Below are 18,382 nucleotides of genomic sequence, written 5' to 3' on the forward strand. Positions count from 1 at the left end.
AATAGTAGTGCATGCCTCTTCGATTGGTGAGGAATAAAGAAATGACCACATGTACCATCTTCATAGCACCGCCTCCTACATAACAGGTGCTCTTTAATGGTTATCTATTCTACTCTTGGAAACCTCTTAATAGAAGAAAATTTGTATGTGGTTCTAAGTAAGAACTGAGGGTAGGTGGAGAATAGTGAGATTCAGTTGACATGATACATGTGGACCATGTCTGATCTTCCCATGCAGGACCCTCTTGCTCTGATGACAAATACTAGTTACTGGGAAATGATGGGATGGCCACCAGGGATTTAACAATAGGAATAATCTACGTTTCACAGACTATAGTTGGTATCCTGGGGAATTTCTCTCTTCTTTACCATTATATCTTCCTGTACTTCACTGAGCACAAGTTAAGGTCCACAGACTTGATTCTCAAGCACCTAACTGTCGCCAACTCCTTGGTCATTCTCTCTAAAGGAATTCCCCAGACAATAGCAGCTTTTGGGTTCAAAGATTTCCTCAACGATTTTGGATGCAAACTTGTTTTCTATGTTTACAGAGTGACCAGGGGTGTGTCCATTGGTAGCACCTGTCACTTGAGTATCTTCCAGACCATCACCATTTGCCCCAGGAACTCCAGGTGGGCAGAGCTTAAGGTGAAAGCTCCCAAGTACATTGTATTCACCATTTTTCTGTGCTGGATCCTGCACATGCTGTTAAATATCACTTTTCCTGTGTTTCTGACTAGCAATTGGAGCAAAAACAACATCACAAACAAAAAAGACTATGGATACTGTTCTTCTGTGTATCATGACAAAACTGCAAACTCATTGTACACATTATTGTTAGCATTCCCTGATGTTGTGTGTGTGGGACTCATGTTCTGGGCCAGTAGCTCCATGGTTTTCATCCTGCACAGACACAAGCAACGGGTCCAAAACATTCATAGGAACAATGTCTCCCCGAAATCCTCCCCTGAGACCAGAGCCACCCAAACCATCCTTGTCCTTGTGAGCACATTTGTGTCTTTTTACACCGTCTCCTCCATCTTGAACATTTGTCAGTCTGTTTTTACTCATCCCAGTTGGTTGCTGGTGAACATGGCTGTGCTAACTGCTGCATGTTTTCCAACTGTCAGCCCCTTTGTCCTCATGAGCCATGACTCCCGTGTCTCCAGACTGTGCTTTGCCTGGATGAGAAAGAAAAAATCCCCTGATCTTATCAGAAATACCTAAATGTGTGTTTTTGCACAAGGTTCAGTCGTTTGTTTATTCATCACACATAAACAAGTACACGTGAAGCAATCATATTACCAAAGAGCAGTGGTGCATACACACATGTGCGTATGTTTGTGTATGTACAAATGTGTGTGCATCTAGCAATAATAGTGGAAAATTACACAGCAAGAAATATAAAAATGATACTAATTACAACAATAATAATCTGCTTTAACCCTAAAGTTGATTTAATCTGATGTTTCCATTGCCATGCTAGTTGACGAGTTGGTTAAAATGACACAGGATGCAGTTTTTCTTTTTCTATTTTAAATCTTTCTGTTTTAGCTGTATTTCATTTCTTGAAAAATATATCCAATTGAATATACTCAAGCAATATTTGGTATTGAGAGGACTAGTTAGTATATTTATGCTGAATGTCATAATGTGTATATTTCTTTATTGGGTTTATCAACTTATTTTTGTGCTCTTTATGAGACCTGCTCTATTTATTATTATTTTTTCTATCTTCTTCTGAGTTATTTTTTAAATATCTCTACATGTTGCCCTTTTATGTGTAGGTGGAATATTAATTTTCTCTTAGATTTTATTACAGCATACTTTTAAAAACTGATGACAGTGTCAAGGTATTTAATGTATTTAACTTCCACCTTGACAATGTAAGGACAATATTATAACACTAACTTATTCAACTTCTCTTAATCTAAAAAAAAAAACAAAAAAAAAACTCACATGTATTTAAAATATGTAAAACACACATTACATATTAATTATAACCCATTACAAAACCATAATTGTACATAATTAAATATTAAAGATATATTAAATTTACCTACTTGTGCTCCATTATAGTCACTACTCTCAAGGGTAACCTCTATTATAATATCTAACAGCATAGATCATTTTCAATCCTTATGTATTTTATGCAAATGACATTATATGGTATGAATTCTTTATTCTTTATAGTTTTTTAAATTCTATACATTGTTTTGACTCTATCTGTATTTTTTGAGTTTTTTTTTTCTTTTTTTTATTGTGGTAAATATATGGGTAATAGAACATTGGGTGTTTCAGTCTTCTTCAGAGGTACAGTTCAGGGACATTAAATATGTTCAATGTGTTGTTCAACCATTACCATGAACCATTCCCCAATTTTTCCAACTCCCTTAACATTTCTGTTTCCCGTAAGCATTGTGTCTTCCTCCCTCCTCCCTCCTAACCACCCCTGGTAACCACTAATAAACTTTGTTTATCTTGGGGTCATACAATATGTGTCCTTTTGTGACTGAATTATTTCACTAGGCATAATGACCAACTGTTTTTTTTTATTATTTATATTTTATTTTCATAATAATATCATTTTGCTGAAGATCTACCATCAGCAAAGTTATGTTCCTTGTGTATACTGTGGGGTAGTGGACTTCAAAGTGGGTGGAGCAACTGCTTTGAGCTCCATGGTTAACCTGAATGTTGGTGGTTCTAATTCACTCAGTTGTACCATGGAAGAAATACCTGTCGACCTGCTTCAGTAAAGACTACTTCCAAGATGGGGTGGAAGGCATGGGAGTAGCAAGGTGAGAAAGGCCAAACATGTTGAGGTTTACTGAAAGGCAACAAGATTTTAGCAGAAGTACTTAGGGGGTATAAGTAGGGGTGAGGCATGGCACCCGTTAAGGTGAGTCAATTCTGATTCACTGAGATCCTATAGGACATAGTACAACTGCCCCATAGGGTTTCCAAGGCTGTAATATTTATGGAATCAGACTTCTGCACCTTTCTTTGGTGGAGCAGTTGATGGGTTCAAACTGGGGGCCTTTTTGTTAGTAGCTGAGCGTTTGACAACTGTGCCACCTGGGCTTTTTGATAAATGACAATAAAAATATGTCACATGTGTAGATGGATGGGTGGATGGATATATAAATAAATAAATATAAGGGAGCTTAGAGGTGGGGCCAAGATGATAGAGTAGCCAGATGCTTCCCGTGGTCCCTCTTACAACTAAGCCCTGAAAAAAACAAGTGAATCAGTTATATATGAAAAGCTAGGAGCCCTGTACACAAAAGGCAAAGTTGATGAATCGAACTGAGTGGCAGGGGTAGGGAGAAATTGTTCAGAAGCCGTGAGGAGTTGCCTGGCCTGACCTTGCAGGAACCAGTACCCTGCAGGCTGATTCTGTTGCTGTGAGAGTGGTGAGACAAACAGAGGTGTCCAAATGCATTTTCCACATCCATAAAGAATAAGCAGCAGAGACCCTGCTCAACCATCCAGAACAAATGGCAAAAGATAAGTACCTGTGTTTAACCTACTGTGTGGATCCAAAAATACCCCTTTGGGAACAACATCTCTTCCACTTACCTGTTCTCTTCCCACTTTTCATGGGGTCCTGGTTGGCTGCATACCCTGGACTGGAAGAATGGTCCTGCACTCACCCTGAGCCATTCTCCTGGCCTTGGAGAAGGAACAAATTAACAAACAGGGAAAATACTCTTCCAACTCCCCTAAGCCAGGAACTCAGGGAAAAAACAGCTCATTTGCCTAGGCACAGGAAGAAGGGCTCCACAGAGTTTGAATGCCTTTCACCCCTGCATAGAGCTGCATGGGCCCACTTCAACAGTGCAGGCCCTCATTAGCACAGTACAACAGGGTATATACCTGAAGTCTAACATCAACAGTTTCAGCTACACCGTGGATTGGTAGGTTCATGAATTTTGACACCACTCTTCCCATTTCTTTTTCTTCCCATTAAGCAGGGCCCTCACCTACCCACATCTGACGCCTAAGGATTGGTGGCTCAACCCATGACACTTAGCCACCCATGACAGGGGTCCAAGAATAAGTGGTACCTCCCAGTCCTTACAGCCAAAAGTGTTGGGTGCCCACAAAACCCACTGCGCCTACAGTCAGGCTGAAACACCCACCCACCTACACGCTCTGCGAAACAAAGACATGCTTTCCTCAAAGACACTCAGGGGTGGTTGTCAGCCCCTTGCCTTGCTTAGTGTGTGACCCCCTACTGCACCCAGATACCTATGTCTACACAAATCACCCCTGCTCATCTAGGACTGTAGGTGGTGTACCACACACTTGGTGACTGACTACCTGGACACCTGATCTGAATTCATACAAGAAAAGTGAATGGGCTCACATACTTAGTAACAGCTCTATCCACCTGGTGACAGGACGTTTGAGCTTCAAAGTCACCAATAATCAAACTTGCTCAGTAGAGCAGCCTCTTTGGGTGTATCAAAACAAAACGAAACAAAACAAGAAGCTAGGACACAGTAAGCAAACATAAAATAAATAAAATAACTTATTGATGGCTGGGAATCAACAGTCAATATCAAGTCAAATAAAAAGGCAGACCACAATGGCTTCAGCAAGCTCCCAAAACAAAGAATCAAGAAACCTTCCAGATGAAGATAATTTCCTGGAATTACAGGAGAAAGAACACAAAAGATTAATACATAGAGCTCAAGAGATCAGGAAGGAGATCAGGTAAAATGCAGAAAAAAACAAGCAGCAAACAGACATAGTATTAGAGGAACTTAATCAGGTTAGGCAAGAGCATAATGACAAGTTTAATAGGATGCAAGAATCAAGAGAGAGGCAGCAAACAGAAATTCAGATTAGCAATAAAATTTCAGAATTAGACAATTCAATAGAAAGTCATAAGAGCAGAACTGAGGCAATGAAATTCAGACTTAGTGAGATTGAAGATAAAGCACTTGATACCAACATATTTGAGGAAAATCAGATAAAAGAATGTAAAAACATGAAGAAACCCTAAGAATTATGTGGGACTTTATCAAGAGGAATAACTTATGAGTGATTGGAGTACCAGAACACGGGGGGATAACAGAAAATATGGAGAGAATTGTTGAAGATTTGTTGGCAGAATTTTTTTCTGATATTGTGAATGATGAGAAGATAAGTGCTCATCAAACCCCACACAAGGTAGAGCCCAAAGAAAAGTCATCAAGACATATTATATTCAAACTTGCCAAAACCAAAAATAGAGAGAGAATTTTAAGAGCGGCTAGGGATAAATGAAAAATCACTTCCAAAGGAGAGTCAAAAAGACTAAACTCAGACTATTCAGTAGAAAACCTGCAGGCAAGAAGGCAATGGGATGACACATGTAAAGCTTTGGAGGAAAAAAATTGCTAACCAAGAATTGTGTATCCAGAAATATTCTCTCTCAAATATGATGGAAAAATTAGGACATTTCCAGATAAACAGAAGTTTAGGGAATTTGCAAAAACCAAACAAAAATTACAAGAAATTGTGAAGGGAGTCCTCCAGTTAGAAAGTCAATAACATCACACAAGAACCCAAACATAGAACACAGGACAGAGCAAGAAAATATCAACTCTAATAGGGAAATCACAAAAATAAATCAAAGCTAAAATGCTTAAAACAGGAAAATGGAGATGTCATTATGTAAAAGATGACAGCATTAAAACAAAACAAAACAAAAAAACAGGGAATAAAAATTGTAGTCATAGATCATTCATATGAAGAGGAAGTCGAGGTGATATAAAGGAATAAAAGATTGGTTTAACTTAGAACAATAGGGGTAAATATTAAGGCAACAACAGAGGACACTAACAATCCTACACATCAAAATAAAAAACAAGAAAAACATAAAGACTCAGCCAATACAAAAGCAACAACAATGAAAAAGAGCAAAAGAAAATATATAAAGAAAAACTACTCTGCCACCTAAGATGCATTAATTGGCCTCAATCCATCTGGACCAAAGGAGAGTAAAGAACACCAAGGACACAAGGTAATTATGAGCCCAAGAGACAGAAAACCAGAGACTACATTAGCCTGAGACTGGAAGAACTAGATGGTGCCCAGCTACAACCTATGACCACCTTGACAGGAAACATAACAGAGAGCTCCTGAGGGAGCAGGAGACCAGCGGGATGCAGACCAAAAATTCTCATAAAAAGACCAGACTTAATGGTCTGACTGAGACTAAAAGGACCCTGGTGGTCGTGGTTCTCAGACCTTGTTTTAGTTCAGGTCAGGAACCATTCCCAAAGCCAACTCTTCAGACAGAGATTGGACTGGTCTATGGGATAGAAAATAATACTGGTGAAGAGTGAGCTTCTTGGATCAAGTAGACACATGGGACTATGTTGGCATCTCCTGTCTGGAGGGGAGATGAGAGGGTAGAGGGGGTCAGAAGGTGGCTGAATGGACAGGTAAAAGAGAGTGGAGGGAAGGAGTGTGCTGCCTTGTTAGGAAGACAGGAATTAGGAGTATATAGCAAGGGGTATATAAATTTTTTATGAGAGACTAACTTGATTTGTAAATGTTCACTTAAAGTGCAATAAAAATTAAAAAAAAATGATGTGCTTATCTGACTTACATCAGACCCGACTTAGGATGGAGTCGTTGGATGAAACTCCATTGTATTTGTGGACTACCTGTATTGTGTGTATGTACGTGTGTATATAAAAAAAAAAGTATATATAAGTATATAAATATATATACCAAAAACCAAACCCATTGCTCTCGTGTTGATCGTGACTCATAGTGACCCTATATATATATGTTGTTGTTGTCGTTAGGTGCAGTTGAGTCGGTTCCAACTCATAGTGACACTATTAACAACAGAATGAAACACTGCCCAGTCCTGTGCCATCCGTCCAATCCTTGCTGTGCTTGAGCTCATTGTTGCAGCCACTGTGTCAATCCACCTCACCGAGGGTCTTCCTCTTTTCCACTGACCCTGTACTCTGCCAAGCATGATGTCCTTCTCCACGGACTGATCCATTCCGACAGCATGTCCGAAGTATGTTAGATGCAGTCTTGCCTACCTTGCTTCTAAGGAACATTCTGGTTGTACTTCTTCCAAGACAGATTTGTTCGTTCTTTTGGCTGGCCATGGTATATTCAATGTTCTTCACCAAGACCAGAATTCAAAGGCGTCAATTCTTCAGTCTTCCTTTGGCTTTCACGTGCATGTGATGCGATTGAAATACCATGGCTTGGGTCAGGCGCACCTTAGTCTTCAAGGTGACATCCCTGCTTTTCAATGCTTTAAAGAGGTCCTCTGCAGCAGATTTGCCCAATGCAATGTGTTTTGATTTCTTGACTGCTGCTTCCAGGGGTGTTAATTGTGGATCCAAGAAAAACAAAATCGTTGACAACTTCAATCTTTTCTCGATTTATCAAGACGTTGCTCTTTGGTCCAGTTGTGAGGATTTTTGTTTTCTTTATGTTGAGGTGCAATCCACACTGAAGGCTGTGGTCTTCGATCTTCGTTAGTAAGTGCTTCAAGTCTTTTTGCTTTCAGCAAGCAAGGTTGTGTCATTGCATAACACAGGTTTTTAATGGGTCTTCCTCCAATCCTGATGTGCTTTTCTTCTTCATATAGTCCAGCTTCTCGGAATATTTGCTCAGCATACAGATTGAATAGGTATGGTGAAAGAATATAACCCTGACGCACAGCTTTCCTGACTTTAAAGCAACCAATATCCCCTTGTTCTATGTAAAGGTTTCTCATGAGCACAATTAAGTTTTCCGGAATTCACATTTTTCGCAAAGTTATCCATAATTTGCTATGATCCACACAGTCGAATGCCTTTGCATAGTCAATAAAACACAGGTAAACATCCCCTGGTATTCTCTGCTTTCAGCCAGGATCCATCTAACATCAGCAATGATATCCCTGGTTCCACATCCTCTCCTGAAACCAGCCTGAATTTCTGGCAGTTCCCTGTGTATGTACTGCTGCAGTCGCTTTTGAATATATGCATATAAACTGTGTATACATATATACATAGTGAACGTACACATCTAAAAGAACCAAAATCCATTGCCTTTGTGTTGACTCCGACTCATGGTGCCTTACACATATAGTGTACAGAGATATATATAGTGTATAAAACCAAACCCTTTGCTGTCAAGTGGATTCCGACTCAAAGCAACTCTATAGGGTAGAGTAGAACTGTCCCTACAGGCTTTCCAAGCCTATAAAACACTATGGAAGCTGAGTACAACATCTTTCTCCCAAGTAGTGAGTGGTATGTTCAAACCATCAAACTTTTGTTTAGCAACTGAGAGCTTTAAGCACTCTATCAGCCGAGCTCCCTATACATAAGACCAAAAACTCACCCAGTGGCACCTAAGAAGGAAGTCCTCGTGGTCTGCTTCTGTACATATCACAGCCAAGAAATCCCCGTGGAGCACAGCTTTACTCTGTAACACTTTGGGTTACCATGTGTCGCAATCGATTAGGCAGTGACAGGTTTCATTTTTTTTTTTAAGAAGGGATATACATATATATGTTCTCTTATTTTCTTGGATTATGCTAAAACATAGGCTCAGAAACACCACTGTCTGAATCAGAAATCAGGATGGGTTTAAATGTGTAGGTGAGGCATAAACTTGGAGAATAAATTTATCGGTATAAAAATGAGACAATGTGAATGATGAGGATTGAGGGAAACTGAGAGAGAGCAGAGGGTGACGAGCAGGGTAAGACACTGTGTGAATTGGGGCGGGAGGGGAGGGAGCTGAGAGTCTTCATGGGCAGAGCAGCCTTGAAGAGGCTTTGGGAGAAGAACCATTACTCTAAGAGTTTATTGTTTTCTATGGCGTGCTGCCATCTCTTCCTATGTCATCTTAGAGTGTCTTTAACAAAGACCACGTGATTCAATGAGTAGTTTAATTTCTTAAACTGCCCTTTTTTTTTTTGAGGTAATGAAGGGGAGACTGAGTTCTATGACTGGGTGACGTGAGGCAGAGAAAGATTTCGCAGTGAAGTCTAAATTGAGTAAAATGGCATCCTGATAGTGTCAATACCTTGGAATTAGAAAAAGAGAATCTTCAGAAAACTTCAAACTTCCAAGGCCTTGGAAATTATGAGGGTCAGACCTGAGATTTCTAAGGAGGTGAGGATAGACACAGCTAGTCGTTGGGTTCTGCATGGAATATCATACCTGAAATAACTAGTTATTCCAAAGTATCTATAAGATGGGATGACATGTGGAGGTGGAAATAGAAAGGCCCAGTGAAGAGTGGAGGATAAAACTGGGTCAGGACAGGTGGTAGTACAGGTTAGATTAGAAGGTTCATCTCCTTTTTTTTTTTTTTTTTTTAATCCAGAGAGACTCAAGTCCCCTAAGTGTCAGACTTCAGCATTTCCTGCTCCCTCCATGGGAGACACTGTCTGTCTCCAGAACCCTGGACAAGAAAGAGTCTCTTGTAAACGCTTCCCAGGTCTCTTTGGAGATACAAGAAACTTGTCATTGGTTTTGGTAATTAACAACTGGGGAAATATTTTCTGGAGAAGTTGTCAGCTCTCCAAGCCTTCCCTGTGAATGCCACTGGAGGTGAAGTGATAATTTCAGTTCTACGGGGAGGAGAGGACAAAGAATCAAATACCAGGAACTCAGGGTCTGGTTGCGTCCCTCAGACACTTGCCCTGGAAGTCATGATCATCACACTGAGCCCACTGTCCTGGCAGTGGGAAGGAGTCAGGTGAGCATTTTTTATATCAGGCTGAGAGGCAGAGTCTGTAAGGGAAAGAGACATATCAGGGCTTGGGTAAGTGATCATGTTGAAATGAGAAAATCTTCTGTGTTCAAAACTGATCCAATGTCACAGAGGAAGCAGGACTTAGTTCTGACCTTGATCTGAATGAGAACAGAGAGACGAAGATGCAGACTCTGACCCTGCCCCAATCCCTCATGGCTTCTAGTGTCATTTAGTGTCATCCTCAATAGTAGTAACTTTTGGTGTTTAATACTAGTGATCATGAAACATGATTTTAAAGATGCTTAAAGGCTGTAGCTCTGAACCAATCTGCTGTTCAGCTTACTGTACAGAAATCATAAAAATTGCCAGGATTACTCAGGTGTGATTGTAACACCTCAATGATTGTAATACAGAACAGGATGAAACTATGTGAATCATAGAATCCTGTGCAGAAGTAGTGAATCTGAATTGTTGTTGCTTGAATAGAAATGTTTTCTCTAAATCTGGAGTATGACGCTTTAATGGAGACTGTAATTTTGTTTGGTGTAATTGTATCTCTCCTGGAGACATCCATGGTCTGGTTTGTATGGAGATGCTATATTTCCCGTAGAAGCCATGGAAGCAGCATTTAAGGGAAAGCTAACTTGATTTAAAAAAAAAAAAATTTTTTTTAACTTGATAATAATGAGTTTCACACAGCTGCTGTCAAGCTCAAATGTATTGTGTGCTGTTTTCTCTGATTGAAAAGTACTCTAAAATCAAACAAAAAAAAATCAACCGTTTCAATTTATAAAATGCACAAGGTATCATACCTTATAGGTTTCCTTTTCCACGTGTATCTTATGTATCAGTATCTTTCATGAATCTCACCTCACTGCTAATATTTTTTACTTATGTATTAATTAATTGATGAGTATATGAATTGAAATTAGTGATGGTTTAGTTTATGCTCTTCACTATTTTATCACTTATTAGCATTTCTTGTTCTACACTTTAGAGCACAATATGAGATGGCTCAAGAGTTCCTGTTATAGGTGTCATTGTATTTTGTTTCTGGCATAAAAATAAGTGTGTCACTTTTTTACTGTTGCCCTCCTAATATAAAGCTAATCTTGGATTCCTTAAATACAACCTGCTCTTGAGGCTGGTTTCTGTAGTATTCTACTGCAACTAGTAAATCTATATTTCTTTAAAATCTTTAAAGCTTTTTTCATAATTGATATTGGCCTATAGAATAAATGTTTACACATCAATGGAAACTTGTTACAACCAACATTATAAAATAAAATATCAACAATATAAACTAAATTGACAGTTCTTAATTCAAAAGTAATACAGTATTGGATTATTGGAAAAACACAGCCAATAAGCTTAGGGAGGTACAATGAATTGATTTTTATGTAGTCTTTCTCATCACGGTTTTGTGGCTCACCAAGGTGATTGGAAAGCCTGCTACGAATGCAAATAAGGAGCTTGGAACCCTTGCGGGGGTGGCTAATGCAAAGAAGATGTATAGAACATTTGTAGGAAATTGGTCAGATTTACCATCCTACAAGGTTTAAAGGGAGCCAGTTCCAGAAGCTGGGGTGGGGAGACCTACTCCCTTCCTAGAAGAGCCTGGAGCACAGCATGTCTTTTGGACATGCAGTCCCTGTGATGATAAACTCCTAGACCCAGAATACAAAGAGTTATAACACCAGAGACAGTGAGTAGCAGTGACAAGCCCAGCAGAATCCAGTGTCAGAGAAACAGCAGCAGCAGAACCAGAAGATGGACATGAGTCAGCTGTGGTAGGCTTCCCAGCCTCCCAAGAAGGCAGCTACAGAGGGGGTGCTGACCCACAGAGTGAGATAGATGAGTAACTTTGAGCAGAAGGCTTACTGTCATAATGGGATGCTTCCAGATAGTTACAGGAAGAGGTGTGAGCTTTGCAACACTTGCTTGAGCTGGGCAGAAGCCAGGTTGAGGGCTGAGGGCCAAGGGCCAAGAGCCCAGAGAAGCCTGTCCAGATGAGGTTGAGAGGACCTTTCCTGAGGGGGCCAAGAGAAGCCCTACACAGCCTAGAGAAACCAAGACAGCTGTTTTACACTGAAGAAGGGAAGCTTTTCCTAAATGCTTCCTGATCCTGATCCCAAGGTATAGCCTGTTACTTCTCTAACAAACCCCATAACTATCAGTATGGTCTGTGAGTTCCGTTAGGCCATTGCAACAAATTATCAAACACAACGGTGAAGTAGAGAGTGCTGTGAGAGGGACTGGTAGTGTCAGAACTGATAAAAAGTTTGGGGAGTGAGGGTATGTCTGAACCACACTTCACAGAAATCAGCCTTGGGCTGATGCTGATGGCGATTCTCCCCCTTGTGAAGTCAGAGGAGGTCATGTGCAACCACCAGCACACCATTTTTCACATTTGGTTAGTAGAACATGGTGGTTAAATGTGGTGTCTTTGCAACCAGTTCAGCCAGGTTCAAATCCCTACTCTACCCCTAACCAGCATGTGAATTTATACAAATCAGTTAATCTCTCGACACTTAAGTTCTTTTCTTTATAATGAAAGTAATAATAGTCCCTGCTTCATAGATTGGTGAAAAATAAAGAAGTTACCACATGTATGGTCTTCATAGCATACATTCCAAGTGCTCTTTAAAGATTTATGCATCCACCTCTTAGAAACCCCTTGAAAGAAAAATCTAAGTCCATGTTTCTAAGTGATAATTAATGATAGGTTTCAGTTGACATGATGCATGTGGCCCATGTCTTATCTTTCTGTGCAGAACCGTCTGGCTCTGAAGACAAATACCAGTCACTGGGAAATGATGGAATGGCCACCAGGGATTTTGCAGTAGCAATGGTCTTCTTATCCCAGACTACAGTTGGTATTCTGGGGGATTTCTCTCTTCTTTACCATTATATCTTCCTTTACTTCACTGGATGCAAGTCAAGGTCCATAGATTTGCTTATCAAGCACCTGACTGTAGCCAACTCCTTGGTCATTGTCTTTAAAGGAATCCCAGAGACCATGGCATCTTTTGGGTGGAATGATTTCCTCAAAGATTTTGGATGCAAGCTTGTTTTCTATGTTTATAGAGTGGGCCGGGGTGTGTCCTTTGTCAGCACCTGTCTCTTGAGTATCTTCCAGGCCATCACCATGAGCCCCATAAATTCCAGGTGGGCAAAGCTTAAGGTGAAAGCTCCCAAGCACGGTGACTTCTCCAGTGTCCTCTGCTGGATTCTGCACATGGTGGTAAATATAATTTTTCCTATGTATCTGACTATCAATTGGAGCAATAAAACCATCACAAACAAAAAAGACTATGGATACTGTTCTCCTGTGGGTCATGACAAAACTGCAGACTCGCTGTATGTATTATTGTTAGCATTCCCTGATGTTGTGTGTGTGGGACTCATGCTCTGGGCCAGCGGCTCCATGGTTTTCATCCTGCAGAGACACAAGCAAAGAGTCCAACACATTCATAGGAACAATGTCTTCCTCAAATCATCCCCTGAGACCAGAGCCACCCAAAACATCCTTGTCCTAGTGAGCACCTTTGTGTCTTTTTATACCCTGTCCTCCATTTTGAACCTTTTTTTTAAGAGTTTTTAACCAGCCCAGTTGGTGGTTATTGAACATAGGTCCACTAACTGCTGCATGTTTCCCAACCATCAACCCCTTGGTCCTCATTAGCCTTGACTCCAGGGTGTCCATGCTCTGCTTTACCTGGATAAAGAAGACAAAACCCCCTCATCTTATCAGAAATACCTAATTGTATGTTTTTTTTTTTTTTTTCCACAAGGTTCAGGTTGTTAATTCATTACACAGAATTCAAGCATATATGGGACAATTGTATTACAAGAGGGGGTGATACACACACACGTGCACATTTGTATGTATGTAAATGTGTGTGTGTGTATGGGGGTGTGTATAAATATCAGCCAGATTATGTTTCTAATTCATCAATCAATAATATGGGAAAATTGCCCAGTTAAAAAAAAACGTAAAAATGATACTAATTGCAATAATAAACTGCTTTACCACTAAAGTCTCTTTTACCTGACAATTATATCACCATGCTAGCTGATCAGTTGGTTAAAATTACGTACATGCATTTTTCATTTTTCTACATTATTCTTTCTGTTTTAACTGTATTGTATTGATTGAAAGACATATCCAATGGAGTATATAGTCAAGCAATATTTGACATTGACAGGATCAAATAGCATATTTATGTTGAATGTTATGACGGATATGTTTTAGATTGGATTTATCAACTTATTTTGTGCTCTTCCTGATACCTATTTTATTATTTTTTCTATCTTCTGCTTTTTTCTACCCACTGCTTTTATATCTTCTTAATTATTTTAAATAATTCCACATGGAACCCTTTTATGTGGAGGTTGAATATTAATTTTCTTTTAGGTTTTAATCTAGAAATTACAGCATAAAACCAATCACAGTGTCAAAGAATTTAATACCTTTAACCACTACCTTGACAATATGAGGACAATATTATAACACTAATCAATTCACCTTCTCCCAACTTGAGAGAATTCTGGTGTGTTTTTAAAATATTTAAACATGTTTATTAAATATTAAAGATACAATAATGTAATATTAAAGATACCTTAACTTTGCCTCCTGTATCCCATTCCAGTTACTACTGTCAGGCCAACCATTATTCTGATGTCTAACAGCATAGATCATTTTACTTTTTATGTATTTATATAAAGGAAATTATACATTATGAACTCCACTTGTTTTTTAAAATTCCATGTATTGTTTTGACTTTATTTGTATTTTTTTTTTCTTTCTTTTTTTGTTGTGGTAAATATATGGGTAAGAAAACATTGGCCATTTCAGCCATCTTCACGTGTTCAGTTATGTGACAGTAAATATGTCAGCATGTTGTTCAACCACCACCATGAACCATTTCCAATATTTTTCATCTTCCTTAACGTCCAGTGTCCCCTACACATTGTGACTTCCTTCCTCTCTTCCTGCCCTCCAGCCTTGTAATCACTAACAACCTTTGGTCTCTATATGCTTGCCTATTCTGGATAGTTCATATAATTGGTATTATATAATATGTGTCCTTTTGTGAGTGAATTATTTCACTCAGCATAATGGGCGACTGTTTTTTGTTTTATGATTAATAGTTTATTTTGGTAATGTTATCTTTTTTGCTGAAGATCTACCATCAGTGAAGTTGTGTTCCTTGGATTCACTGTGGAGAAGTAGAATTCTGCTGGGAAGCTCAAATGGTTTGAGCTCGACTGCTAACCTAAAGGTTAATAGTTCAAACCCACACAGTGGCGCCGTGGAAGAAAGTCCTGTCGGTCTGTTTCCGTAAAGATTACTGCCAAGAAAGGGTGAAATGGGTGGGGCAGCAACAAAGGAAGGACAAACCTGTTGAAGTATACCCAAACGCAACAAGATATTAGGAGAAAAATGTATAGGGTGTGGTAGGGCTGAGGCATTGTACCCATTGCTGACGAGCTGACTCAATGTCACAGTGACCCTACAGGACAGAGTAGAACTGTGCCATTGGGTTTCCTAAGCTGTAATCTTTAGAGCAGCTGACTGCCACATCTTGCTACTGTGCAGAAGCAGATAGATTTAAAATGCTGACTTCTGGGTTAACAGCCAAGAGCTTTACCACTGTGCACCAGGGGGGTCTTTTGAGGCATGGTAGGAAAATAATAATGCAAAGGTAGAGGAGGTTTAGGTCATGAAAGAGCTTACTAGGCAACTGGTTTTTAAAAGAAGATCCACTAGCAATATGACAAAAAAAATGTGGGACAAGAAATTACATGCAAATTGCAAAGTCATTTTATTTGCTGCATACCATTGAAATGTCCTTCCAGGGTCTGGGTCTCCTTCATTTTTATTGACTTCAGCTCAATTCCAGAAAACTCCATGTGTTGGTGTCCATCTGGACAGAAAGGAAAGGAAGAATTGTGGAAAATGTAACCAATATCACAGAATAATATGAGTAGAAATTGTTAAGTGGGCACTGAATTTGGTGTGTAAACTTTCACCTTAAACACAACAAATTACTATTAAAAAAAGAAGAAGAAAGAAAGACAGACACCAGACTCAAAGAGATAAACCAAGTTATTTGTCCCACACATCCATTTACAGAGGCAAAGAACTTTAGCTCAGGGAGGTTAGAGATCTCACCCCAATCACAGAGTATACACATATTGACAACTGGCTTTGGTTAGCTTGAGTTATTGAAGCAATTGCAAAGAGTAGAGAAGGAACAAAAGTGAGGCCAATCTCTTTAATTCTGTTCTGGTTGTTCCATTTCCAGTGTTCTAGTTTCTTTATCCCCTTACCTTCTTATCTTTGCTTTAGAGTAAATTTTGACCATTTATTCCCATATACATAATTTATTAAAGGAAGTCATTACTCACAGGCGACTTTCTTTATGTTATGAGCCAACCTTTTATTCAGCTAAAAGATGATCTCGAGTGACAATTTTGGTTCAGGAAAGCAGGGGTGCTGACTAATGCAGTCATGTATATTCATGCATTGACAGATCATAGCTATGCTTTAAGGCCACAATCATGCATTTCAGCTGATGTCCCATTGACTAGGTCACCCTGGGTGTTGGAGTACTCTCTTTGTGGCTTCAAGGATTGCCGAGAACATCCATGCATGGGAGAATGAGTGGCACGTTCCTGAGGACAATTGAAGCCTCTTCCCAGGACCACTTCCAGGCCTTGCCTGATGCTTACGTCCAATTGCATTCTTTCTGGTTATAATAAATGGGTACCCACAAGTCTGGGTAACAGTTTTCATGGATTTTGTGAGCCATTATAGAGAATGAACAAACCCACTGAAGCAGTGAGCCTACTGGGGCTGGCAAGACAGAGTCGATGTGTGTAAACTCAGCTCTGGGTGGCTAGTGGTCAGGGAAAGCCTGCACGGGTACTTAATTAAGAGGGATAGAGTCATAGAAACTTCCCAGTGAGGTCAGCTTTTAGCTAAAGAACACACTGGTACACAAAATAAAGAACATCACCTGTGAAGACTGTGTTCCTTTAAAAAATTATCTGTTTGACACCAAAGAGTCAACAATTAGTGTAAAACAAAGTGAAAGGGAAGGGGGCATTGAATCATTTCTGACTCATATTGGACAGAATAGAACCGCCACCTAGGGTTTCCTAAGCTGTCATCTTTACAGAGGCAGATCACAAGGTCTTTCTCCAACCTTTGGTTTATCAACCAAGTTTTCTTAATATGGCCCTTCTAGCGAGAATCTTTGTGACCCACACACATTGACTGAGTGGGACTATTCTAATAAAGTATATGCCATCTCAGTAGGTTTAAAGACAGACACTGAGAAAGAAAGAGCAAGAGTTGCAACACAGAAGACAGAGAGGGAGGTCTATAACAAGAGAGATAGCAAGAAGCAGTGGCATAGATATGGCGGCAGCAGAATCAGGAGAATAGCAAGAGATAGTGCTTGGCCCACCAAGCAAGAAAGGTGAGCACCTTCAGGCAAGAGGCTTGCTGGTAGAGTAGGGTGTTTCCGGGCACTAGGTGGAGCTAGGCTTGGCGACTCATGGAGCTAGAACTGAGCACCATAAGGCCAAGGTATACTGGAGAAGTGAGGTGCCTCTGGGCCCTTATTTACAGAGTTAAAGGAGCTTTGTAACACTTGCCCTAGCAAGGAAGAGGCCAGACTGAGGGGTAGAGGCCTGCACACTTGGCTGAAAAGAGGCTGTCCTGATTGAAGAGCTGTATACTGAGATTTCCTGAACATGAATTGTAACTGGTTACTTTCCTAATAACCCCCGTAATAGTGAGTATTTTGTTTATGAGTTAAGTGTGGCCATTGCAACAACATATCAAACTCAGCAGAGAAGTAGAGGGGACTGTGGGAAGGATGATTTGTGTCAGCACTGATAAAAAGGGATGGTGAGAAGAGGTATGTCTGACTTCTCCCTCATAGGAATTAGCCTTGGGCTGTTGATCTTGATTCTCCTTCCCCCTTGTGAAGTTAGAGGAGGTCAGACATCTCTACCATGCTGTTTTTACACAAGAGCTTAACTGCTGTGCCACCAGAGCTTCTTTACCACTGAAAGGGTTAATTATTGAAGGAGTGTGTGAGGAGAAGAGCAATGCATTAGTGTTTGGTACTATGGGATTGGAGCCCTGGTGGCACAATGGTTAAGAGCTCAGCTGCTAACTAGAAGTTCAGTAGTTGGAGTCTACCAGCTGCTCCTTGGAAACTCCATGAGGCCATTGTACTAGGTCCTATAGGATTGCAACACACCTGAACTGACTTCACAGTGCATAACAACAACTACAACTATGGGATTGGGAGCTCTGGTGGTATAGTGGTTAAGCACTAGGCTGCCAACTAAAAGGTCAGTGGTTCAAACTCACCCAGTGGCTCTGAGGGAGAAAAGACCTGCCAATCTGCTCTCCAGATATTACAACATAGACAACTCTATGGGGCAGTTCTCCTCCATCACATGGGGTCACTTTGAGTAGGAATCAGCTCCATGGCACACAGCAACAACTAGGGGACCAAGGAAAAACAGGACAGAGGAATCCTGGGGAAAGCCTGACTTAGACAGGAACAATGTGAATGGGGCTGAAAGAAGAGGTTTGATTGACACTTAGAAGTCAGAATACCTGGAACAGGTGA

At 40.1% G+C, this 18,382-nt stretch overlaps 2 protein-coding genes across 2 annotated transcripts; both read left to right on the top strand.

The window, feature by feature from the left end:
- Positions 1 to 284: 284 nt before the first annotated feature.
- LOC126086289 (vomeronasal type-1 receptor 4-like) lies at positions 285 to 1,226 on the top strand. The gene has a single exon (XM_049902442.1). It carries the CDS (start codon positions 285 to 287, stop codon positions 1,224 to 1,226), a length of 942 nt encoding a protein of 313 aa, XP_049758399.1.
- Positions 1,227 to 12,543: 11,317 nt separating this feature from the next.
- Positions 12,544 to 13,326, top strand: LOC126085433 (vomeronasal type-1 receptor 4-like). Its single transcript, XM_049900818.1, has one exon. It carries the CDS (start codon positions 12,544 to 12,546, stop codon positions 13,324 to 13,326), a length of 783 nt encoding a protein of 260 aa, XP_049756775.1.
- The last annotated feature ends 5,056 nt before the right edge of the window (positions 13,327 to 18,382 follow it).

Source organism: Elephas maximus, chromosome 11 (genome assembly GCF_024166365.1).
Source record: "Elephas maximus indicus isolate mEleMax1 chromosome 11, mEleMax1 primary haplotype, whole genome shotgun sequence".
Taxonomy (NCBI): domain Eukaryota; kingdom Metazoa; phylum Chordata; class Mammalia; order Proboscidea; family Elephantidae; genus Elephas; species Elephas maximus.

Bases quoted from the DNA above. Each gene is read 5' to 3' on its own strand.
- LOC126085433 (XM_049900818.1), top strand. From the start codon at position 12,544: ATGGCCACCAGGGATTTTGCAGTAGCAATGGTCTTCTTATCCCAGACT.
- LOC126086289 (XM_049902442.1), top strand. From the start codon at position 285: ATGGCCACCAGGGATTTAACAATAGGAATAATCTACGTTTCACAGACT.